Source organism: Coturnix japonica, chromosome 1 (genome assembly GCF_001577835.2).
Source record: "Coturnix japonica isolate 7356 chromosome 1, Coturnix japonica 2.1, whole genome shotgun sequence".
NCBI classification, from domain to species: Eukaryota; Metazoa; Chordata; class Aves; order Galliformes; family Phasianidae; genus Coturnix; species Coturnix japonica.
The window spans coordinates 46494833-46518637 of NC_029516.1; the positions used below are offsets into that span (position 1 = coordinate 46494833).

Sequence of the window (23805 nt, forward strand, 5' to 3'; positions counted from 1 at the left end):
TGCCTCTTTCCTGTCATAGCAGGGAAACGCCGCCTTGCAACAACCCTCCCTATTTTGATTTCCAGGAACGACTATGAGTAGAATTATTGGAACAAATGGAACTAAAACTAAATTGTGTTTCACGAGGGGCTGCGGCCTGGACAGCGCTGTGAGAAATGTGGTGCGTTCCCCTTTAAGAGCGGGGCGGTGACGTCATCTCCCTGCGCCCCGCCCATTCCCCCCCTTTTCTAGCGGCGGCGCATGCGCAAGTGCGGAGGGCCGGGTGGGGAGGGCCCGGCGGCGCCATGGGCTGGTGAGGGCCGTGCGCGCCCGCCTGCCCCAGCGCCGCTACCGGCGCCCGCCCGCGGGGCAGCGGGGCAGGGCACGAGCACAGTGTCGGGCCGGGCCGAGCCGAGCCCCGCCTGCAGGTAAGCCGGGCCGGGGGAGGAGGGTGGTGATGCTGCTGTGGGGTGCGTGAGGGCGAGGGGGCCCGCAGCCCATCGCTGAGGCAGCCTCTGCCGCCTCCAGGGCCTGGTGGGGCCTGTGCCTCGCACGCAGCTCCCTCCCTTCACCCCCGCTCTCTGCTGGGTGCCACCCTCCGGCTGTCGCCTTCTGGTCTACCCTGCTCCGTGGGTGCTGTGTAGGGGAGGCTGTCAGCGTGTTCCCCTGCCGTGTGTGGATTGGGAACTTGCTGGAGGTTCTGGTAGCCCTGTGAGGAGTGATTCGGGCTTGGCAAGCTGCAGGAATGGGGACGTTTGTGCGTGTTGCTGGGTTCTGGTCAGTCGTAATCCAGGAAAAGGGATGGAGTGGGTTTCAGACGGCTTTGTGAAAGCTCCTTGGAAGGAGCTCCCTGTTAGAGGGGGAGGAGGAGATGAGGAGAGGAGATAGCGAAGGTGGGAGCGTTGCGAAGAAAGTTTGGAGACGTTGTTGCCACGTATGGAGCTCAGTCGGAAGTAATCGCTGAAGAAGACAGACTTCCTCCCAGAGAAGCACTGACGAGAATAAGATGTGATTGATCAGTGACAGAACAGCATCTGCAGGGTAAATAGAAACGTTTTGGCCTCAGAAGCTGTGGGTGCCCCATCCCTGGAGGTTCAAGGCCAGGTTGGATGGGCAGCCTGAGCTGGTGGGTGGCAGCCCTGCCCATGGCAGGGGATGGGACTGGGTGGGCTTTGAGGTCCCTTCCAACCTAAGCCATTCTATGATTCTACATAATGAAACTTTAACCAAGCAGACATTACAGAATCACAGAATGACCCGGGTTGGAAGGGACCTCAAGGATCATGTAGTTCCAACCCCCCTGCCTAGCAGGGCCTGCTAACAAAGACTTGACTTTTGTTTGACACAGTAGTTAACTATTCTGCTGAACTTGTGTTGCTGTAATTTCTCCTGGAGTTCAAGAGCTTATAATTCTTCCCAGAAGGGGACAGAAATCTCTTTAGAAACGTTCTTGCTATTCACATTTGTTATATTGAAGATTTGTGTTTGTGCAGTAGCTTGGGAAAATTCATGCTTTCAGGATGCTACTGACAGCCTCACTGGGACACATAGCATTTAGATGGGAAAGGTTCTCAGACATACATGGGCTGGTCAGAAGGTGAAGTTTAGCTGGTTTGGTGTAATGGCAATATTCTGAGCTGGCTTGTTCCAAAAGACCTGACAGAATCCAGACAGAAATTGCATTATTCAGTGTCAAGGTGTTACATCCTCCCAGAACACGCAGGGCTCTGAAGGCTGTTTGAAAGTGATAAGGAAATTAAAACGCTCAGTTAAAGTAACTGTAAAATATGATACTGTTTAGACTGGAAGCGCCTTTTAGAACTATTCTTTTTTCATTCTGTTTCATTATGAACTAATTTAGAAGGGAGCAACCATTCATGTTTTCAGCACAGCAACCCTCAGGATGGTTTTGAAGGTAAAATATTGCCAGTGAAGGCCGTGAGCTTCAGCCGCCTTCCAGGAGCCTCGTTTGATAGCCATCCTTCTCCTGAGGATAAGTACTTGCTCACAGCAACTTTGTCTCTGGTCCTTAACAGTCGGCTCAGCCTCTGAGGGGTTTTTGGTTTTGTTTTTGTTTGTGGTGGTGTCTGGAAAGGCAGCAGATCAAACCGTGTTCAGGGAAAATACAGCGTGTGGGTGAGCTGCCCAGGAGCCCTGCTGCACCTGGGTGTCACCAGATCCTCGTGGCCCCTGAGGGGCATAATTTACAGGAAATTCTAGAAGGAAATACCTTACGTGTTCTACCTGCAGCACTGAATGTCACTTAACCCATTGGGTATGTGCATATTTGGCTCCCCACCCTGAGGTCTGTCTCTGGATTGAAAGGATGGAGATGCTGCTCTTATCATCTTACAGTCACAGTGCGTGGGATTCTGGTTATACTGAAAGGATCAGCTGTTTGGGGACACTGGATAATGGAGAGTGATCGGGAGCAGAGAGAGATGGCATCGCAGTCTCAGCTTGCATTTTCTAAGCTGAAAGCATTCTTCTCTGCTCGGCTGTGTTGTGCATCTGGCACCTTATACAATATGTGGCCAAAAAAAAACCCACAAAAAAGATCTCTGTGGTTCGGGAAAGAAAATGCCACACATTACCAAGTGTGGCATTGAAGCTTTGAGAAGGAGATGAGATGAAGTAATGCCTTTTAAAGCTGTCCTTGCCTTGCCACTGTTTCCTCCCAAGGCCGTAAAACATCCTGTGATATCAGAGGCTGCAGAGCTGATAGCTTGGGAGCCTGCAGTTGTCTGCTCATCTTTGAGCACAAATACAGCCTAAGCAGCAGTGATAGAAGTACCTCTTTCTCTCTCCAGGTCACTTAAAATGAACTCAGAGAAACCAGGCACCTGGTGAGATGGAAAAGAGAGAGTTCTTCTCTTGATGGCTCAGCGTATCTCATCTCTTCCTGGCTGGTTTTGTTAGGGAAGAGTGGTTAGAGCTGGGCGAAGCTGTTGGCAGCTAATTGCCCTAAGGTAGCTGGGAGTGACCTCTCTCCAGCTGACTTTCAGACTTTCCCCTGTTCCAGTATCTTTGTGATGACACTGATTTTGTGGCAGAGCTTTAAGCCAGAAGTTATTCAGATACAAAGGCCGCTCTGGAAATAATGCCTCCTGTTTTATGATGTTGGCCCATGACATCAGAGGTGGATGTAGAGTTTGAACCTTCCCATCAATATTCCATTACGTTATGTTGCCACGTGACAGAGGGCAGCAGAGGGGCAATCTGACCAAATGGTGTCTGACGTGGAAGTGTCTATGAAGCAAAGGTGTGTCATTGAATTCCTTCGTGTGGAAAAGATGACACCTATTGACACTCATTGATGCTTTCTGAACACTAATGGAGACCAAACAGGCCATAATGCTTGGCTCCGTGGCAGTTTGAAGTCCTTTGGGAGATGAAAGGCAAACTTCCTCTGTGGCACCGGACATAAGCGTTTACAACACATCCTTTCTCTCGCCACCTCTTTCCCCTTTGCCAGTTGCAGAATGTATCTGTGGTCTTCCTATGTTTCACTCCCAGGAACAGAGGGCTGGACTGGTTCTTGTGGAGCAGAGCTGTGAGGAATATGGCACAGGGATGCAGTGCATGGCCCTAGTCCCAAAGGGGAATGGGAAGGATGAGAGCATTCCATCTCCTCCTCTCCAGCCTCTTTTCTCTCTTCTTCCTGTCTCCTTCCAAAAACGGGACTGGATGTTGGATGCTGACCTATTACAATGTGGGTCAATCAGCTAAAAAAGAAAAAAAGAGGAGGAGGGCGGAGGGGGAGGAGGGCTGTGAGAGTACAGCGAGACAACAGAAATTAATAGAGCAGAAAAAAACACTGGAAAGAAGAGTGTGCACGGCTCAGGGTAAAAGGGTTTTGTTGTTGATTCTGAGTTTTAAATGGGTGTCGTGGAGGGGAAGCAGCACTGGGTGGGTTAGCTAAATGGAGGGCTGGTGGGTGCCGGGAGCAGCTAGGATTCGTGTGGTGTTTCTGAGAGCTGGACTCAGTGATCCTTATTGGGTCTCTTCCAGTGCAGGATATTCTATGATTCTCTTAAAATGAGAAAAGAGGTTGCATGGGCTTGCTGAAAGTTGTGTGTATGTGCTCCTTATTGTACCCAGGGGTGGGATTATCTCTTACATATGGTGTAGGGTGGGTGCACCTTTACCTGGGCACCCAGAGCCCTCCTGGATGGCCAGCTCCAGGGCCGGCCTTCTACTGCTCCCCCCATGCTGAACCCTCTGATTTGACCTTTGTGATGCTCTTCTCTACCACGTGCAGTTGCTGCATGGTTCTGTGCGTTGTATGTTGCACGCTTTTCTCCTCGCTGAGCACAGCTCATGTCTGGATGGTGTTAAATGCATGGGTATGAGGTGTGTGATGCAGAGCAGCTTTCAGGGGCTTGAGGTTAAGGAGGCTTTGTCCTGCTTGAGTGGTAACATGTAATAAGTCGTACTAGCCAACACTGCATGGCTGGCCGCATACTTAGCTTACAGATTGTTTCAGGAGCGTGATAGGAGAGCTTAAAAACACACCACTGAGGCCTTTTAATGTCTTGTAGCTAACTAAAGTAGATGCCACCCCAGAGAGCAAAAGCAATTTAAGATGCAATAAATTTAAAAGCATTTGATTTTCTTTTATTGCTATCGCTGGTTTGATCTGCGCCAGTGGCTCTGGCGCTCTGTGGCATTATTTAGTCCTGCCTTCCCTCTTGCTTTCTCTACCCTTCGCTAGATCAGCTGGTTAGATGTGCTGTTCCTTTGGGGGTTGAAAAGGAGTTAAATCAATTACAAGTTTGCGGTATATACCTGGCACAATGGAAGGAGCTGATCCCAGTTGGCAATTCTGGGCATTCTTATAATTAAAATACTCTAAAATAAACCTCGAACCATTTTGTCTCATATTCTTGTACCCCTTCTAAGTGTAGAGGACGTTCTGAAAACCACAAAGCTCCTGCTTCACCGATGCCAAGCTTTTCCCTGCGGCCTAAAGTTCTGCCTTCAGATCACCCACTGCATGAGGGTAAGCATGGAGCTGGGCATAAGGAGGGGCAGCTCCTCACCTTGCAGCCATTCATGAGGATCTTGCAGCCAGGTTGGGTTTGTTTCCTAGCTTGTCCCTTGTAACAGACAGAGGCTGAGATGTTAAGGCTCTTTCCCGGGGTAGCTTTGTGTATCGTTCTTTGCTCTCTCAGCAGTTTAGAAATGAAATACTTTCAGCCTCAGAGGAGATGATCTATTTTAAAAGCGCAGATTGTGTTTGCAGATGGCAGAGAGCAGCTTCAGTGCGCTGCCGTTCACTCCTGGTATCCCGGTATCAGCTGCAGTGCTCTTTGGAACCCGCAGGAATTTGGGGACCTGGTGCTTCAAGCACCACTTCCCTCCTCTTGCACAGCGCCAGGAGTGGGCTTGGTGTATTTATGGCTGTTTATCTTGATGTAGAAACAGCTCCTCCTCACTGCTAACATTTTCCATGCGTTGACACGAGCCAAAAAACCAAGTTTTTTTGTTTGCACTTGTGCCAGATCCCTTCTGTTTACTGTTCCGAGTTTATTTTTGGTGGAAGAAGCTGCCGTGTTAGCGTTAGGGACAGAAGGCCTCTGTTTCCAAAAGACTCAGGGATGGCAATCTGTTTCTGATGGAGAACGACTGCGCTGCTGTTCTCCTGTGGCCGCAGGCTGTATGGGCACAAGCAGTGAGCAGCAGAACCACTCCTGTGCAGGATGGAGCCCCTTTCCTGTAAGGGTCTTGGTAATGATGTTTCTTCTCCCACTGAGGGCAAAGCCTGGTGCTCCTAAAGTGGAGCCCTCTGTGTTTACTGGAGATGTTCCAGAGCCGTGTGAATGTGGCACTGAGGGACATGCTTAGTGGGATCCCTCATGGCGGGGATGGGCTGGCAGACTGATCTTAGAGATATTTTCTAACCTTTATGGTTCTGCCCAGACAGACTTTCTGGGTACAGTCCGGTTTCCAGCACTCAGCACTTTTCCTGGTTATGCATTACTCCTGGTCCTGTTACCTCCGGGGGGAGCAAGGTAGTAAGTCGGAGATGGGAAAGCGTCAGAGGGAAATGAATTGCTTTTCTGCAGTATATTTAGGAGATTGCTCCAGAGGGGTGGAGTAAGGGTGCAAGTAACTTTAGTCTCCCTTATAAATGGAAGCAGTGACCTGGAGGAGAAAACAGGATGTGGTGGAAGAGCAAGGAATTGTTCCAGAAACTTCTCGAGGAACTGAGGGGTAAAGTCTGGGAGCAGGGAGTCGATGGGTTGCCCTCTCCCTCCTAGGACAGGGAGCAGGGCTTTATGGCCACTTGGGCTTGCTCCTGTGTGTACACTGGGCAAAACCCTTCTGACCTATGTGAAGGTTATGTGGTGCTGAAGGATGTGGTGATGATGGGCTGACGATTGAACTAGATGATCCTACAGGTATTTTCCAACTTTTATGATCCTCTTCTATGAAGTTGATAATGTGTTGGATTCCCAGTGCAATACAAAATGGATTGATGTAGATTTCTAAATGCCCCTAATTTGCCATATGGTAATGTCATTGGATTGGTACCTCACAGTACTGGGAGCTGTGCAGGCAGAGAACAAAAAGATGGTTGTCCCGTGTAGCTTAAAATGCATGAGAAACAACAGCAAAGATGCAGCCAGCTGGGAGGAGTATACAGAAAGAGACTGGATCCACTAGGCTGACCAGAGCTGGGCTGCTGCATAACTGCAGTGGCAAAGTGGAAGAAAGGAGAAAATGCAGGAGAATTGGAGATAGCTGTGTAGACATTGGACCTTTTCCCCAGGCAACAGAGGAAGCACACGGTGTGGTAGGGGTGATGCTGCACGGGAGGTGGGTGTCCACTTATAGAATCATAGAATCCTTTGAGTTGGAAGGGACCTTTAAGGTCATGCAGTCCAACTCCTCTGCAATGAACAGGGACACCCACAGCTCCATCAGGGTGCTCAGAGCCCCTGCAGCCTGACCTTGGACATCTCCAGGGATGGGGATCCACCACTGCTTTGGGCAACCTGTGCCAGTACCTCACCACCCTGATTAGAAGGGATGCTTTGGACGTGCGTGTTAATTTTGAACATTCAGAAATGCAGCATTCCTTTGTGTTTCACTAGGAGGGAGAATGAGCTGAGGGTTGTAATCAAGAAGTAGTACTGACCCATGTAAACATGTCCTCAGGCAGCCCTGAGGATAAGGGCTGCTCTCAGATGGGTGGGTTGGGTCTTGGGGTAGGGGAACAGAAGTAGAGTCCCACTGAAGAAAGCGTGCGTGTTTTGTTTCAAATACAGTGCTGGAAAGAGTTACTGGTCGCAATGACTGTGTGAATTAAAGGGGATTAAACAAGGAACAGTGCATAATAATTCAATTAAAGACAGCGTACAATCACAAGAGGGCAGTATTAAGGTTATGTACACAATTTGAACTTGCAAATGTCCTTGCTTCAGAATGCTTAACCCTTTTTGCTGTTTCAGCTTCTGATAAAAGAGGGAAGTGCGGAGAAGCAGAGCTGTTCCTTTCAGTTCCTCTGTTCTGATGACGTGCCCAGTGTTGTATTTGGGGCTGCACTGTTGGTCTGGCTTGAATAAGAGTGGAACTCCAGCTCTTACTCCTCCTGCAGCTTTATGTGCAGCTATGGAAAGCTGTGACTTCAAGCAGGAATATTATGGAAAAAGACTGACTGGGAAGAGCTAAGAAAAGCCAAGTTTGACTATTATCTTATGAATTAAACCATAGCAGTTGTGCACTCATACAAGAAAGGGCACCCCCAGAATTATTATGAGGTTATCAGGAGGCAGAATGGTGCTGTTTCCCTTGGTAATAGCGTCTTTGCTACAACGACAAGCAAAAGAGGCTCTTAGAGTTCACAGAGCCAATGGCAGTCTGCTTGTGATCTTGGTTTAAGTGGATTATCTTCCTCCAACCCAGAGGTCACATTAGAGCCTCTTTATGACCAAATTGAAAATAATAGCTGCTTTAGAACTTGGACCTGTAAGAATTTGCTCCATTGAATGAGGACAGCTTTTCATCTATGGGTAATGGTGCTTTGTAATCTTGCATGTATGTGTGTTCTGGGTGTGTTTCCATGGGTCAGCTGGCTTTTAAGCACCAATCAGGCTAAATTCACATCACGGAGAAAATGATGCTAAGTTAGCAGAGTTAGTGATAGGCTGACTAAGTATACCGTGCCATATGGTGTTTGATAAAAGCATCGCTTTCATGCTCTTCTTTCTAGCCGGGGGAGCTTTCAGCATGTATCTTTCCAATGCAGGCACTGTGGGCTGCATTTTGCTTTCAGAATGGTATTAGGAGAGGTAGGGATTCCTTGTGGAAGGGATGGGGATGCTTTCCTGCTCCCTTTGCCTTGTAGTAGGTGAATGTGGTGTTCATCTTGTTTTTACATGTTTTTGCTGCAGGTGGGGGATGACAGCTGTGTTGTGAGTGGAAAGAGTGATCTGTTGTATTGTATATAAGGGGTAGCAGATACAGACTTACCAGGTCCTGTTCATAAAGCATGAGCAGGCAAAACACTGTTACTGTTGTGCTCCCTAGTCCTTTCAGCTGAGTTCAGTTGCTGTTGGTTCTCTTCCATGGCAGGTCCTGTCTCTCGGTCAGTTCTTCAGCAATCCCAGGTGGAACCTCACTCTGAAAGGCACCATGATGGTGATGACTGACGTCACTGCAGCCCCCAGGCTGGGGTCAGCTGCCACCACGCCAGCTGTGGCTCCCAACTTCTCCTGGTTGCCAGAGGATGGTAGCCCCACAGCTGTCGAGCAGCCGATATTCCTCATGACCACTGCTGCTCAGGCCATCTCAGGTTTCTTTGTGTGGACAGCTTTGCTCATCACCTGCCATCAGGTAAAGGCCTGTTGCTGCTATTTCTGACTCTCTCCCTTTTCCCATACGGAGGAATACGTGATACCTTTGCAAATCTCTGCCAGATATAGCTATGTTATGGAGGGCTGTAGACTCTCGGGTGGTACGAGGACCTCTTCTTTGGGACTCTGTTGCATTATTTCTGCTAGTCAAGGTGGCAGCTTTTGTATGAAGTCCTTTTTCTGCCCAGGTTCTGTAGTCTGACTGTAGAGGAAAGAAATGCTTTACAGCCAAGAGGTGCAGAACATTTGGCCTTCTCTCAAGTGTTTGCAGAAAGGTGTGTTCTCTCAAGCCGTCCTTTCCCAGGTCCTGTAGCTGTAACCAGCCATTTTGGTGTTGTGTCAGCTGTTAGCTAAATGATCCTGGTCATCTGTTGTTTGACATACCTCCTTTGATCTACTGTGCCAGTGGAATCCCCAGGCTGAACTCTGCTGCGGAAAGGAGTAGCAGGAAATGTTTTGTTTTAATTTCTCTCCCCTCCCCTCATTTTGGGGTAGGTGCCCTGGGAGCCAGAACAACTCAAATGCTTCATCCCGTTCTGTACCTCTCTCTCATGCAGTTGTCATGTGAACTGAAAAACAGTGGGGAAACGCAAGCCCTGTTATTTATCAACCTGTGCTTTGTACCTGTTGGTCAGTAGATTCCAGAGTGATGACTGGGGCCTAGAAAACTACAGCCTATTAATGGCATACAGGGGATAGTGAAACTCAAAAGTGGATTAGTCACTGATGAATAAGAAAGAGTAACACCTGTAGTTTCACCAGCTTGGGTAACAATTGCAAGTGCCACGGGTCTTCCTGTTTCAGAGCACAAATTGATCACCTACCAAGGGTAGGAGGAAAATCTTTTCTATGCAGTGTAGCCTTGTGTAGTTAGGCACTGATGCCCTTCTCTAAAGAAAAAACAATGGAGGTCAGTGCTGGAGAGACTCTGTTGGTTGAAGCACACTGTTGCCCTGTTACAGGAAAGCTGTTCCTGACTAAAGTGCTCTTGTAGGTGCACAGATTGCAGGGCTCTTGTGACATCCCAAGGGCAAAGCTTGGAGTCATTCGAAGCCGGGTGTCAGCTGTCCCTGTACTAGGTGAGGTGTGTCACTGGGATTGTCACAAGGAAAAAATATCACTAAGTTAGCACTGCTTTATTTTCAACCTTTTCTTGACAGGAAATGAGGCTTTTGGGAGATCCCTGCAGGCTGGGGAGAGGAAATAAATGTCTTTTGAGCCCTTCAGTCAACTTTGACTGAACCTGGCCAAGAGGCAGAGAGATATGAACAGGAGTTAACTTCCTCTCCCTCACAAGGGGAAGATGAGGTCATCAACGTGTGCTTCATTAGACCCTATAGAACCTGCACAGCACGCCCATGTCACATGCACACCCATATGGAGGGTGAAGCTGCAAACAAATGCTTGTGCTACTTCAGGCAGCCAGATCAGCCAGTCATGAGGCAGATACGTAACAAACAAGGTGCTATTAATTCCAACAGCCAGGACAGCAGCTTGATTAGGGTTGCTGTGCAAAGGCCTGGCCTCTGGAGAACGTGCCCTCTGCTGCCTCCATGACCTGTAGAGTGTACCTGCAACATCAGCTGAAACTCCTGCTGTGCTATTAGGCCTTTACAGAAGTGGTGCTCATCTTCATAGTATGCCTGTGGTGGAGTTACCAGCCCTGGAGTTATCCAGGAAACATGTAGATGCAGCACAGAGAGATGTGGTTTTGTGGGCATGGTGGTGATACCTCTGTGCTGATGTGAAGGGCACTCTCAGGTTGTTTCAGGTGAAGGTCTTAAAAACATCCAGAGCTGTCTGGATAGTGAGCATGTTCACAGTGAGTGTGTGCTGCTCTGTTCAGAGAAAAGGAACCTGCAGTGTTGTCAATCTTAGGTACTTAAAATAGGATAGTAGGAATGTGAGATTGGTAATAGGAAAAAAAAATGATGAGTGAAAGAAGGGAAAGGTGATGATAATAACAGCATTCCTAACAAGGAGCTAAATTAGAAGTGCTTCCACTTCCTCCTCCTCTCTCTCTGCAAAACAAGGGATGCTGTATGGATGTCATAAGATAACAGCAATTTTTTTGATGCATATCACCTTGAGGTTGCTGGAGACAACCAAGAGTTGTTTTACTGAATTTGTTTTCCCACTTGGCTCTCTAGTTCCACTTTCTCCTCTCTACTCCACATGCTGCTGACCCTGGTTTCCCTCTCTACCCTCCCAGATCTACATGCACCTTCGCTGCTATAGCTGCCCAAATGAACAGCGCTACATCGTTCGGATCCTCTTCATTGTGCCCATTTATGCTTTTGACTCATGGCTCAGTCTCCTGTTCTTCACAAATGACCAGTACTATGTTTACTTTGGCACAGTGCGGGACTGCTATGAAGGTAAGGAGGGCTCAGACACAGGGGGGAGGTGGGAAGTCTCTGCTGCTCCTAGTTGGGAACAAGGAGAAGCATCTCCATGGGCTACTGAGATGCATTCTTACGGGGTGTCTGTCTGGTCGACCATGGCTTGCTCAGTGATTGAAAAATGACGCCTCCTCAATTCCTGGACTCTGAGCATGACAAGATACATTGAGCTTTTTCTCTTGTGTTTTGTAGTGACAAAGTCTGTGATTTTTCTGGACCTTTGCTTCAGGAAGGTATAAAGCAAAAAATGCAGGTCTTTAAAGCAAGGGATTGATTAGTTCCTAGCTCTTAGAACAGCTCTTAGTAACCAGATACTTGCTTCAAACCGTTTGCTACAGGAGGGGAGTCAACTCTTTGAAAGGTTAGATAACAGCAGCACAGGGGAAATGTTTTTAAGTTGAGGGGGGGAAGATTTAGATTGGATGTCAGGGGATGTTCTTTTCTATGAGAGCGGTGGGGTGCTGGAACAGGCTGCCCAAAGAAGTTGAGGATGCCCCATCCCTGGAGGTGTTCAAGGCCAGGTTGGATGGGGCCCTGGGCAGCCCGGCCTAGTATTAAATGGGGAGGCTGGTAGCCCTGCCTGTGGCTGGGGATTCATGATCCTTGAGGTCCCTTCCAACCTCAGCCATTCTGTGTGGTTCTATGTGTGTATTGTCTTACCTTGTGGCCCCTTGTGTGATGGCACAGTGTAGCACAGCCTCCACATGCTTGTGTTGTTGAGGGGTGAAGTGCTTCGCAGTCCTGCAGAAGAGGATGAGTTACTGATGCTTTCATTTTTGGTCATCTGCTGCAGATGATACCACTAATGTTTTATGTGAGAGAAACAGTTCCTCCGCAATAAATGCTATCTAAACATCCCTTCTGTCTCATCCAAAAAAAGAGCCTTCTGCCCACCCACAGGAGAGAATGCATTTTGGCAGTGTGTTTTTGAGGGCAGTTTATTGCCATACCTGCATTAAATTGTTTCAGTGGGATCTGCATTGCAGAGGGGTGCCCCTGACCGTGCAAACAGGTTAATCGGCTCAAAGGACCAGTGCCCCTCCTTCACATCCGTGACAATGCCCTGAGACACAGAAGCAGCAGCAGATGGCAAACGTGTGCACACGATTCAGAAGGCAGCTTTGTTTGGTCCTGTTGTTTTCCACCCCATCCTCCCTACTTCCCCACCCTGTGTGCGTGTGTAGGTCTAGCAGGAAGCCTGCAGCACTGCAAAACTCCTCTCCTAGCAACAGCCATTATCCCTCTGCCTTGCACAGGGAGTTTGCAAACATCAGAGCCTCTGCTCAGGAGGCAGCCCACACTCCAGAGCTTACCAGCTTTCTCAGCATGTTGTGCTGTGTGAAGGGGACTGCAGGTAGAGGTGAAAGCACATTTGGCCAGCAAGTTCTCCATTGCTTTTTGTGGAGACTGCTTTGAAACTGCCTCTTTGTCCTCTATGCTTCCTTTGCCATCCTTCTCCTCACTTATTTCTTTTTTGGGGGGAAGAATCTATGTTTCTTTGGGGAGTGGAAGGACAGATACTTCTCCCACCTTAACTTTTTGTTTACTTCCTCTGGTGTGGAATGGGCAGCTGGTATTGTAATGACCACATCAGAGGGCAGGGGTCACTGGAGAGTAATAGGAAAAGCTCTGCTTTTCTTCCTCTGAGCGGTTGGAGCTGTCACCCAAGCTGCCGGAAAATTGCAGGCGAAAGAGCTTACCACAGTTATTTAAATAACTTTTCCATGTTTGGTGTTTTCTTTCCTAATTATGGCTTTCACAAAGTCATTGCACTGTGAACATACCTAACTCTGGTCAGTAACTAAGATGACAGATGAAATAGCAATTTCCCAGTTACATAAGTAGAAGCAGGTATACCACAAGCTTTTATGTGCTGTGGCATTCTTGCCAGCTAGGCACATCTAGAAGCCATTAATATAATGTTTGGAGGCCGAGCATTTTGGGCAGTGTTGAGGTACCTCTTTTCTAGGACATAGCTTGGATGCTTGTAGAACAAATTAGAGCCCGTGCTGGCAGTAAACTGTGGAAGTTCTTCCATGTGGTAAAATAGACCTGAGGTCTAACAACTGGTTACTCGGTGAGGTCAGGTTCTCAGCACAGTACATTAGGCTTTAGTTCTTATTCCAGAGTTCTGTGAGACTTCCGTTTCCATCCCAAATTGTTTTGATTTTGTATTATGTCAGTGCCAGAGGCCCAAAGCAGGATTTGAGTAGTGGCATTCCAGGGAATGTCTTGGAATGGAGTATCATAGAAAATCAAATTGAGAGAAGGGTTGTCTGATCCAACAGTGATTATGAGAAGTCAAGAGAGTGGCAGCCAAGACTTGTAGAGGCCAACTTTAGTTAACTTCATGCACAGTTAAGTGGTTTTGGATCCCTTGAAAAGGAAGTGTGTCAATAATCATGATAAGAGTCCTCCCCACTGTGTTTATGTCCAGCACAGCTGAGCATTGAAAAGAATTAAAGTGGAGCAGAGTATTAGTGATCGGTCTGAGAAGGCTCTTCCTCATCTTTACCAACTTGCTGAGGGAGGCAGAACAGAAGTAACCTAAGAAGAAAGCTGTTCAGTACACAAGAAATTTCAGCTTTCTGAGGAAATGAAGCACAAAGCCTTTTTGTTGAAAATACCCATTGGACATGAAAACAGTTATACTGATTGGTAGAAACACTTTTTCCAACTCTTATGTCTACAATCTGTCACCTCAGACATAGTGCTCATCACTTCAGAGGGCAACAGCAAGGAGATATGGTTGGTAGATCAGAAATAACTTTGCCATATGATTTAGTACTAGAGTAATGTCCTGGAATAACACACAGGAACTCTGTAAAGAGTGACATCTTACAGCTGCCAAGTAAAACAGGCTGACCACAGTTTTAAATGGTCCCGTGACCCTTTTGGCATGAGGAGCAGATCTGGCCTGGGACCTTGGCCAAACTCCAGTTCAGACAGTCTTGTAAATGCTGAGGTAGGGAGTTAAACACAGTGAAAACAAACTGGAGTGCTTTAAAAGGAAAGATGCTGCATATGCAGTCCCTGCTGATGTTTGGTGTGTTGCCCGCTCTCTTGGTCTTTGCACCTGTTTTGATGTTGGTTGTCATTTTACTCTGATTGATGTCTTTGCAGCCTTTGTAATATACAACTTTCTCAGCCTCTGCTATGAGTACTTGGGAGGGGAGAGCTCCATCATGTCTGAGATCAGAGGGAAACCAATTGAGTGAGTATTCTGCTTGCAGCACAATGTGATCATCCTTCTGTGCCAGTCTACTGTGTGTCTACACCTGTCCCTAAAAACTGTGTCAGGTGGCAAATGCCTGTTGGGTCTGGGCAGGTTGGCTAGCGATGATTTACCACTATCTTGCTCCAAGACAGATCAGGCTGATCATGTCCTCTTAGGCAAGCTGGATTGACTCACAGCTTTTCTGAACACCTGCCTGCTCCTTTGTTTCTTTTCTTCCTTTCTCCCCCTCTGAATCTTTCCTCTGTTCCGTTGGTTGTGTGCGTTTCCTCCAGGGTCTGTTTTTCTCCCCCGTGCTACTCAGCTTAAAATAAATTGTAAAAAAGTTTGGAGTATGGAGTGAGAATGTTGTTCTAAATATGTCTCTGAAAGAGTCTGTGGCTGTGACTGCAGTCATGACTGGAGAAAGCGCTGGTCCTGTGGCTTCTGCAGAGGAAGCAGGGAAATAGGGTAGAAATGATCTCAGGCCCAGATCTTGCTTCTAATCCTTGTAATCTGTTGTTGGTTCTTTCAGGTCCAGTTGTGTATATGGGACTTGCTGCCTGTGGGGAAAGACCTATTCAATTGGATTCCTGAGATTCTGCAAACAGGTATGGGCTGAAGGAGCTGTGCCGTCCTCCAGAACTGAATGAAGCGTGTGACAGGGTGGCTGTGTTCCTTTTTTTGCTGCTGAACTTTGAGGTGTTCGTTCCTTTTAGTGGGTTTATAACATGATTTTGAGCCAGGCCCGGAGTCTGCCAGGATAGTGGTTTTTTTAAGATATGTTAATGTTTTCTACTTAGCCCCAAATCAAGAAGACCTACCAAAAGACTGGGTTTATCTCGTGGATCTGACGTTAGCCCTGGGATTTCCTCTCCCCTTTTGGGATTACAGAAGTCCCAACTTTAAGAAATGGATGGCTGTGTTGTGTTGCAGACACCCAGTGGTTGTGTAACAGCCTCCTAAATTCCCAGTGCTGCTGTCATGGCTAGGAGTAGAGGAGGAGGTGGAGGTTAAGCACAATACAATGATTTTTAGGAGGAATCAAGTATTGCTCACCATGTCTGTCTATGCTGAATTGAGTATGTTGAGGGGGAGGGAGCGAGAGAGATCTAAACCACGATACAGCCCTTGTCTGCTCATCAGGTCAGTCACCTCTGTCTGCCTTGAAACAGCAGGTGAGTTTTAAGGCCTTGTTCAATGATGGAAATGATTACATGAGGTTTCTCTGGAGACAACATACAAAAAGCACATCTGATGCTTTGAAAGGGCTCTGTTCACTATCATTTCAGTCTCTGGGGCTAGATCTCTGCCCTTCTTCTCCACATTGTGCCCCCATCATCAGTGTCTTAGCAGCATAGAGAAACGTCAAAGGTACAAGCAGACTCATAGTAATATCCAGACTGGCCTTTTTGAAAGGAACACATCTTTCTTTATTCTCTTTGCTCCTGTTCTGTATTCTGCTCTCATGCCTTTCTTGTTTTCTTCCCTGAACTGTTCCCTGTGTGCTGCTTCTCTTGTTGCTCTTGGACTTCATTTGTACACCCCATATTTGATCCCATATATTAGCTAATCTTTTTGCTTTTTATAATGTTAACAGTTGCCTTTTAAACATGTCATAAGAAGGCATTACGCCCATCAAGATGAAGGAGAGCTGGAGTGAGAATTTCCCTTAGACTTCTTGTTTCTCATGCCCTGCAGCCTCTGACAAGTTTCTACGTGGGTTGCACACGAGTGTGCTTGGAAAGTTTGGGGCTTTTTTTTTCCCCACTACAGTAAAAATTAGAAGCACTTTTTCTTAGGCATTTTGCTGGCTTCTGCAAATCTTCAGCTCGTTTGTTAACTCTGGCTTTGGTGGACATTTCACTTTTGCTTTGCTGTTATCTGGCAGCAGTTCATCTAGTCAGGCCAGCCCTTTGTGTACAGCCAACTCTGCTGTGGAGGCTGTGAGGGAGGTGTCTTGCAAAGTGACGTGCTAAGTACTTCTGTCCTTGGCTCAAGCTTACATGTTGCCTTGGTGAGAGGTCTTTGACACCAGGACTCACTTTCTGGTACTTCATGACTTCCAGGATTGGTGAGTGAGACCTTCCAAGGCAAATTCCTGGAGAGAATAGAGCTGCAGAACAGATCTCAATGCTAATCTATGCAGTATCTCACCAGTGTGATGATCAGGAAGAGAAATGTGCTGGAAGAAGCACCGTGCCCATCTTAGCCCAGCCCTCAGCATCTCTAGTGCTGCCTCCCACCTCCTTCAAAGCAGAAGCTTTTCCCAGTCCCTTTAATCCTGGGGGTATCTATGTACTACAACCACTCATTCCCATCCCCTCTCTCCATGCCAAGCCATTCTCAGACAGGTGCCTGCTGGGGGTCAGTAGGTCTGCACACATTGCCTGAGATCCTGCAGCAATGTGCTGGTGTGTTGGTGGCTGTGGGTTAAAATCTGGACAGATCATTTCCTTAAAATTGCCCCCATTGAGGCTGTTAGCTGGATCTGTGTCTGGTGACCCTTGCAGATGGGTCACACACAATCCATGTGCTTCCCCTATGCCATAGCATCTTCTGGGGAAGCATCTAAAAATAAAACGCGGTGGTTTGGGTTGCAGAGAAATGGTTAAGGCATCTGCAGATTGGAAGGAGGGGAAGCACAGAGGACAGAGCTGTTTACCAATTAGCCTGACCTTTTCCAGTTCACATCTTTACAGTGACTCACTAACTGGCATGTGCTGGGGTTTTTAATCTCCTTGAAGTCTTATGACCACTAACAAATTGCATTGTATCCAGAGCAATCATTCCTCTTTGGTTTTGCCCTCTTTCTGTGCGCAGTCCTCCCTGTGTGCATGCAGGTCAGCACCTGCCCAGGATGTTCCAGCCTTTTTTGGGGAGATATGGGTGATGTTTTAGGTTCGTGACCTTGTGATCTTTTAAGACCTCAGCATTCAACTTCCCTCTTTCCAGAATGACGGAGTATGTGGTAGCTTTGTGAGAGAGTTCCTCATAGAAGCCGTGCTTTATACCTGTAGAGCCAGACTGGATAGAGCAGATCCCAAGTGCCTTAGAGTCTTCCTGTCCTGTACAGGGAAAATAGCACACGCTTCCTCTGAATCTCCTGTTTCCTCCTTGTGCTTCAGTCCTCAAGCACAATTGATTAGCAAGTGTCAGACTCTTTCTTGGGGCTGGATTGCATTGCCTTGCATGGCAGGTCACTGGCGTGTCCACTGGATGCTTGTTTGGAAATGTGGCCTTATTCACCCCGTTTTCTCATTCCCCTTCTCTTATTCCTGTAGGCTACCCTGCAGTTCTGTGTGGTGAAGCCCCTCATGGCGATCAGCACGGTCATCCTTCAGGCCTTTGACAAATACCAGGATGGTGACTTTGAGTAAGTATGTTTGGTTAGAATGGAGGTTTCAGTTTCCCTTTCTCTCTCTGCTGCGCCTTGGGAAAAGACAGGATGCACGTAAGCTGAATATGTACACGAGAAAGGAAGGCAGAGGTAAGCCTGCTGGTTTCAGGTTTTTTTTTGCTTTAGTTTGGGGGAGAGAATGGGACAGAGAGGCAGGAAGGAAATGAGTGTCCTGGTACTCCCCAGTGACAGCAGCAAAGGGGAAAGGATCATGCAGAGCTTTCAGGTGTTTATGTGTTTGCTCTCTTCAGTGTAACCAGTGGCTACCTCTACGTGACGATCATCTACAACATCTCTGTCAGCCTGGCACTGTATGCCCTCTTCCTTTTCTACTTTGCCACGCGTGAGCTGCTCAGTCCCTACAGCCCAGTACTCAAGTTCTTCATGGTGAAGTCTGTCATCTTCCTCTCCTTCTGGCAAGGTGAGCTGCTTTTCCTTTCGCTTTATAGCCACAGAGAGCTAGAATTGATAGAGCAGATGATTAATAGTCAAAATGTCTTTTTGTTTTGTTTTTAATTGTTGTCTTTGTTTTGTAATCTTTTGTTGCCTTTCCTAAGAAGAGCTGATTTGCATTTCAGAAACAATCATAAAGCATGAGGAGCTGAGGTTTTATCTGCTTGGTGCCGTATTATTGATTGAAGTGGCACATCTAAAGATCTTCTTAGTGCTCTGTAAACAAAATCATAGTGGCTTATCTGTGACTCTTGTTCAGCAGCTTGCTAGCTGAACGTAACGTGTGCTGCTGCAGAGACACCACTGCATATTGGTGTTTGTGAAGGGCATTCAGAATACATACACATCATGATGAAGGCGCCACATCAGAGAGCCTAAATTCCACCTCAGCTTAATGCTTCTTACTAATTGGCTGTAAGCATTTCCCTATTCAGTGCCCTACTTAGGTCTACCAAGTTGCACTTCAAAGACTAATTGAGTATGAACTTAGATGGAATTTAGGCTGTTGAAGCATGGCCCATCCTCCCTGTGTACAGACAGACTAATAAGCTGTCTAGTTTATCATCTTGAGCCATCTGGTCACAAGCTTTCTGTCTTCTCTGGAGTTCTTCAGCCACCTGGTATATGGACAGGGGAAAACATCCTTATTACAACGGAGTGTCATGCTTCTCTTGCACGTTTACCTGAGGTCATTCCTTTGTTTAGGGATGCTGTTGGCCATCTTGGAAAAGTGTGGTGCCATCCCCAAAATCCACTCTGCCAATGTGTCTGTGGGTGAAGGCACGGTAGCTGCTGGATATCAAGACTTCATCATTTGTGTGGAGATGTTCTTTGCAGCCATTGCCTTGCGCCATGCCTTCACTTACAAGGTGTATGCGGACAAGAGACTTGATGCACAAGGTAAGAAATATGCCAGTGCACACAGCCCGTCTGCTTGGTAGCAAGACTGGGTGGAGATTGGTCCCTCTGGGAGCCAGCACACTGATATGACTCTCAACCTGCGTGCTTGAAAAACATCACATCCCCTCCTCCGTGGTGTCTGAGCTGATGCATTGTGCAACAGTTCTGCAGGCCAGAAACTTTTCCTGAATTGCATTGTTCCCTTTTCAGTTCCCTAGTATGCCACCCATGATAGCTTGTTGCAGGCCTCAGGGTGGCATGAAGTTGCATCCTTTAAATAGAGTGGGTTTGTCCTTCTTCCTGTCTCCCCAAAGGGGAACTCCATTGCTCCAGATTGTGCAACAGTCTGGAGGCAGGAGGGACAAGGCCTGAAACATGCTCTGTTTTGACTCCAGCGCAGGAGGATGAGGCTGTGCTTTAGCAATATGTTTTGCCTGGAGGAGGAGAATCTTCCTGTAATGATTTTGAAGGTGGAGCTGCTAGAAATCTTATTCTGGGGAAAACAGAGGTGGAAGTTTTCAGGGAAATGGGGCTTTTGGTTCCCCAAATGAAGGGATTCCTTCCTGTTCGGGGTGGATGGGAGTCTGTGAAGAGCTGCAGGAAGACAACAGCCCATGGGCAGTGTTCATGTAGATAATCCCTCCATCCCAGCTACCCCAGAGGTTTAGGAAGGGCAGTGGCTACAGGCAGGAGAGGTGAGGTCTGTGTGTGATGAAGGGGTAAATTGCTGTCTAGTAGACTGGGGATGATTTGGTGGTGGGTCTTGTTCAGTTCTTGTTATTTCCTCTCTCTCTCTGTCTCTCCATCTCTCCCCTCCCCCTTTTTTCTTTCCCTTGCTTTGGCCACTGGTCCCTGATGCAGCCGTTCCATCATACAGGCCATACGGTAGGTGCAGCATGCTCTGTGTGTTTGTCTCAGTTGGTTTTAACTGGGATATGCCACTCTGTCCTGGTTCCCAGCCTGCCTACTACCTACTCTGTCCCTTGTTCCCCTTCCTGCAGGTCTGTAATCCAACTGCTTGTAAAAGAGCCCTTGACAGTGGTATAACCCATCCTTAGAGCATTCGTGTTGGGACAGTATGAAACATTTCTCCCTGAAAAACTGAGCAGGCTCTCAAAGGAGCTGGTTTACTCCCTCTCAGCCCAGCCTCCCTTCTCCCATGAATGCTACAGCTAATCAGCATGCCTTGGTCATTGGGGGAGCTCATCCTGAGAGCTGAACAGTGCCAGAAGCCCATGCTGGAGGTGGAACTTAGAAGCTGGGAGAAATGGCAGCTCCTAGAAAGATGGCTGGCACTTGGGTGGGACTGGCTTCAACTGCTGCATCCTTTGCTGTGACACCCTCCAGCTGTCGTTCTGCCTTGTACCACCTGCTCCCTTCCTTTATCTCCTGTGTTCTCCTCTCCCCTTTTATGATTTCTTTCCTGTGGGTGCTTTTATACCACCTGTCAATTTAATTTCCAGTGAGTGGGTATGGCAAAGGCCATTTCTTTGACATTTTTAGAAGTTTCTTAATGTTTTCACTTCCAAAAACCTTGACAGAAGCACCTCCTTACCCGGCTGTCCTTGTTGCACCCCTAAGCCAGCCCAGGTCACACACAGGGAAGTTGTTGCTGTTTATCCCATTCTCATGGCCCCTATTTGTTACTGAGGTGGATTCACTCAGACTTTGGGAGTAATACTGATAAAACTTGGCATTGCTTATTTGTGTGGCATTTCTTCAGCTGCTGCTGAAGGAATTGTATAAAGTAAAGTAAAGTAACTGTAAAGTTCTGCAGGACCTAGGAGTGCATGTTCCCTGTTCTCCTTCCCCTCATGTTAAGGCGGGGTGGGGGGAAAGCAGCTGTACTCTTCACCCATTCCTCCCCGTCTCACCCCGACAGGTCGTTGTGCTCCAATGAAGAGCATCTCCAGCAGCCTCAAGGAGACCATGAACCCCCATGACATCGTCCAAGATGCGATCCACAACTTCTCCCCAGCCTACCAGCAGTACACCCAGCAGTCAACGCTGGAGCACGGCCCACCCTGGCGCAATGGCAGTCACATCATCTCACGCTCCCACAGCTGCTCGGGTGCCCGTGACAATGAGAAGACCCTCTTGCTGAGCTCCGATGATGAGTTCTAGGAGGGAAAACCACCAGCACAGGCTATCATTTTCCCTCCTTTGTTGCTTTTTATTATTATTTTAATTTATTGAAGCAGGAACACGCAAGTCATATCACCTCTTAGTGCAGGTTGCAGAAGTGGGCATTTCCCATTAGCTTTTGTGGGTACGGATGCAACGAGTGGAGTGGAATTAGGGGAATGGTCCCAAGACTTGCTTCTCAAACCCATTCCTTACAGCAGCAATTGACTGGAATTAACTGAAGCAAAGCTCCACTCTCTGGGGCTCTGCCTCCCATACCTGCTCAGCTGGATGTGGCGTGTGACTGGCCAGAGCCTGGAATCTTGGCCAGAAATGTTTTGTTTTCAACTGGATGATCTGACTGCTTCGAATTCCTCTTCCTGAATGGTTGATGTAGGCACAGCTTGCACCCCCAGCTCCCCGGTACTAACATCTCTGTGATCCTTGGGAAATGGGATTAGGATGCAGTGATAAGCGTTCCTGAGGGGCAGGCTGGAGATTGGACCCTCTGTAGCCATTGCAGTGAATATTTAGAGAACATCTTCTCTCACACCTCTTCAGCACTGCTTGTGCAGGCCTATACTTGAGTGAGTGTAGGGGAAGAGGGCAGGACCATTGTCTTGTTCTGCCCTCTCTGCTCCCCGTCAAAGCTGCCTGCTGGAGCTCAGCAGGGGTAGAATTACTGACTCACAAGGGTAGAGTTTTCTAATCACCAGGTGTCTGAGCTTCCCATCTCCCCTGCATTCCTGGGGCAAGATGCTACCTGGAGCATCTGTCTCCTGCTAACCAGGGTTGAGGACCGGCCACGACAGGTGGTGGAAGTTTATACAGCTCTGGTCCTTTCATCCCTCTTGGGGAAAGGAGTGTTTGTGAACACTAAGATGTTCTTTCCTCTCGTTCCCTGCCCCCTACCAACAGAGCTGCCTCTCTTAGAGTCATGGATTGCACCAGCAGCTGTCAGACCACGTCCCACTTTAGGTGTCTTTCAGGTGGCCTCCCCTGCCAGCTACACAAGTTTTGCCCTTTGGAGTATCTGGGAAGGGATGCACCCTTTCCAGACTGCTCCTTGTTGCTCTGCTGGGAGAAGCAGTGTCTGATTTACTGCCTAGAATTCACCTTTCCTCCTCTATCCTGATCTCTGCGCTTGTTCATTCACTTCCTCACAAGTGACAGCGAGCAAAGAGCTCCTTGTTTCCTCAGCACCCCAACCAGGTCAGGAGCAGCACACCCTGCAACACCAGGCAGTTGGCTCCTGCTTTTCCTAAACCTGTAACTGCTTAAGCAGACACAGACACTACCTACCAGGCTTCTTGGGGGCTTGGTATGAAACTTATTATCCCGTAAGCCACCCGGAAAGCGGGACTGGTGTTTGAGCTTTCCTTCCATCTTCCATGGCTTTGATTAATAGGTTTTTTAGTGTGGGGTATTTATTTTAAACTTCCCCTCTCTTATAGAACACAAAACCCCTTCCCCCCCTTCCATTGCATTTGCAGGCCTCCATGATGTCCCAGTGTCACTTAACCAATGTCCATCCCCAGTGTGCTGCATTGGATGGCTGAGATCTGAAATCTCTGTTGAGCTTGAAGATACTCCAGGCTTCGGGAAGCATTTTCTAAACATTACTTTAAAACATATGCTGCATCTACATGCTGTGCATAGGGGTCTGGATATTCCTAAGGCTTTGTGTATGTAGAAGTTTAAAGCATAACCCTGTTGCACTAAGCTGCCTTTGGAGAAGCCTGGAGAACAGCTAGTGCCCAGGTAACAGCCAGCTGCCACGCGTTATGATTTTATATATATATATTTTTTATAACACTAAGCGAAACCATCTCTGAGCTTCCTGCACTCCCCTGCAACAGGCCAGCACCAGAGGAGCAAATCTAATGTGAGGACCCAGAGCTTGAGTCTGAGGGCATCTCTTGCTCTCTCAAGCAGTTCTGCCTGTGGTAGCCCAAGGCTAAGGGTAGGTCCTCCGAGCTGCTCACTCCCTTCCCCTCTTTACCCCTTCCTTTTTGTTTACCGTGTAACATACCCGTGGGATTTGTTTATTATTTTTCCACATAGAGTAGTTCTTTGTATATAAATAACTGAAAGGAGAAAAAAAAAAACAAAAAAACAATAATGTATGATAAATAAGACAGAGCCACCTAGTTTTGTACCTATCGTGTTGAACTGATGTGAGCTCAGCGACAAGCCGCTCTCTCTATTTTGGTCTTTGTGACGTTATACTCTGCAGAAATGAGCAAATATGATGACAAATAAACATATAGAGATAATATAGATTGTACCTCAGCTGCCTCTGCCTGACTTCTTCCCCAGTAGCCAACCTGAACCTCCCCTCGCACAACTTAAGGCCGTCGCCTCTTGCTGCTGGCGACGGGAGAGGAGGCCGAGCCTTATTGCTGTCAGCTGGGAGAGGAGGCCGAGCCCACCTCACCACCACAATCTCCTTACAGGTGATCATAGGGAGCA

The 23805-nt window shown here is 47.8% G+C and overlaps 1 protein-coding gene across 4 annotated transcripts; it reads left to right on the forward strand.

Annotated features, from left to right (window-relative positions):
- The first annotated feature begins 286 nt into the window (after positions 1-286).
- TMEM184B (transmembrane protein 184B) lies at positions 287-23620 on the forward strand. Of its 4 annotated transcripts, none has more exons than XM_015863038.1 (10): positions 287-407; positions 8560-8820; positions 11053-11218; positions 14366-14456; positions 14992-15067; positions 17741-17832; positions 18108-18277; positions 19015-19209; positions 20071-20094; positions 21092-23620. In XM_015863038.1, exons 2-10 carry the CDS (start codon positions 8620-8622, stop codon positions 21331-21333), a joined length of 1257 nt encoding a protein of 418 aa, XP_015718524.1. In that variant the 5' UTR covers positions 287-407; positions 8560-8619; the 3' UTR covers positions 21334-23620. The 4 variants fall into 4 exon arrangements, with proteins under 4 accessions (XP_015718524.1, XP_015718507.1, XP_032300703.1 ...); XM_015863021.2 differs by lacking the exon at positions 287-407 and adding an exon at positions 4961-4981; XM_032444812.1 differs by lacking the exon at positions 287-407 and having other exon boundaries at positions 8554-8820.
- Positions 23621-23805: the final 185 nt, after the last annotated feature.

Bases quoted from the DNA above. Each gene is read 5' to 3' on its own strand.
- TMEM184B (XM_015863021.2), top strand. The intron at 18,278-19,014 runs GTGAGCTGCTTT...TCCTTTGTTTAG, and splicing joins CTTCCTCTCCTTCTGGCAAG to GGATGCTGTTGGCCATCTTG. The intron at 20,095-21,091 runs GTAGGTGCAGCA...TCACCCCGACAG, and splicing joins TCCATCATACAGGCCATACG to GTCGTTGTGCTCCAATGAAG.